The sequence below is a fragment of the Penaeus monodon genome, chromosome 29 (assembly GCF_015228065.2).
Source record: "Penaeus monodon isolate SGIC_2016 chromosome 29, NSTDA_Pmon_1, whole genome shotgun sequence".
NCBI classification, from domain to species: Eukaryota; Metazoa; Arthropoda; class Malacostraca; order Decapoda; family Penaeidae; genus Penaeus; species Penaeus monodon.
This window is the reverse complement of record NC_051414.1, coordinates 28,251,415-28,251,878: the sequence shown is the minus strand read 5'-3', so window position 1 is coordinate 28,251,878 and position 464 is coordinate 28,251,415. Positions and strand designations below refer to the sequence as shown.

At 36.6% G+C, this 464-nt stretch overlaps 2 protein-coding genes across 2 annotated transcripts in view; both read right to left on the bottom strand.

The window, feature by feature from the left end:
• Positions 1-56, bottom strand: part of LOC119591817 (zinc finger protein 677-like) — a 2,447-nt gene extending 2,391 nt beyond the window's left edge. The window contains exon 1 of the mRNA XM_037940562.1: positions 30-56. Coding sequence (XP_037796490.1) covers positions 30-56 — 27 coding nt within the window. The remainder of the gene's footprint in view (positions 1-29) is intronic.
• The window catches only part of LOC119591816 (zinc finger protein 513-like), a 72,589-nt gene that overhangs the window by 1,507 nt on the left and 70,618 nt on the right, over positions 1-464 (bottom strand). The window lies entirely within an intron of this gene.

Here is a 464-nt window from a genome sequence, read left to right as displayed (position 1 = left end):
ATAAATCAGTTTTTTTCACCAATACAAACCATGGTCTTTATAATGGTATAAAGCATTTTCAGCTCCACCTTCCCTTCCATAACTGCAGTTATCCACACCTTTGCTTTTGGCCTCTGTCTTTTTATACTTTTTGCCTCTCATTTTCTCTCTCTTCTGTGTGCATTGGTGGACCAAGGATGCATCAAAGGGAAGAAAGTACTTGAATGTCTAATACAAAAGCTGCAAGTACTGTTCTTTATGTTTGCGAATTTAAAGATTTTCTGTGCCATGAGTGAACAGGACCAATAGCAATTTTGGGTTAGAGGTGAGAGTTACCTGACATGAGCCCATCTTATTATTATTATTACACTGAAGAAGCAATATCACAAGCAAATAAGGCATGCTTCTTAGCATTCAGAGACATTCCAAGTAGATTTTGGAGGCTTAAACTCTTAACCTTCAATATTTACAAGATCACTGATTTC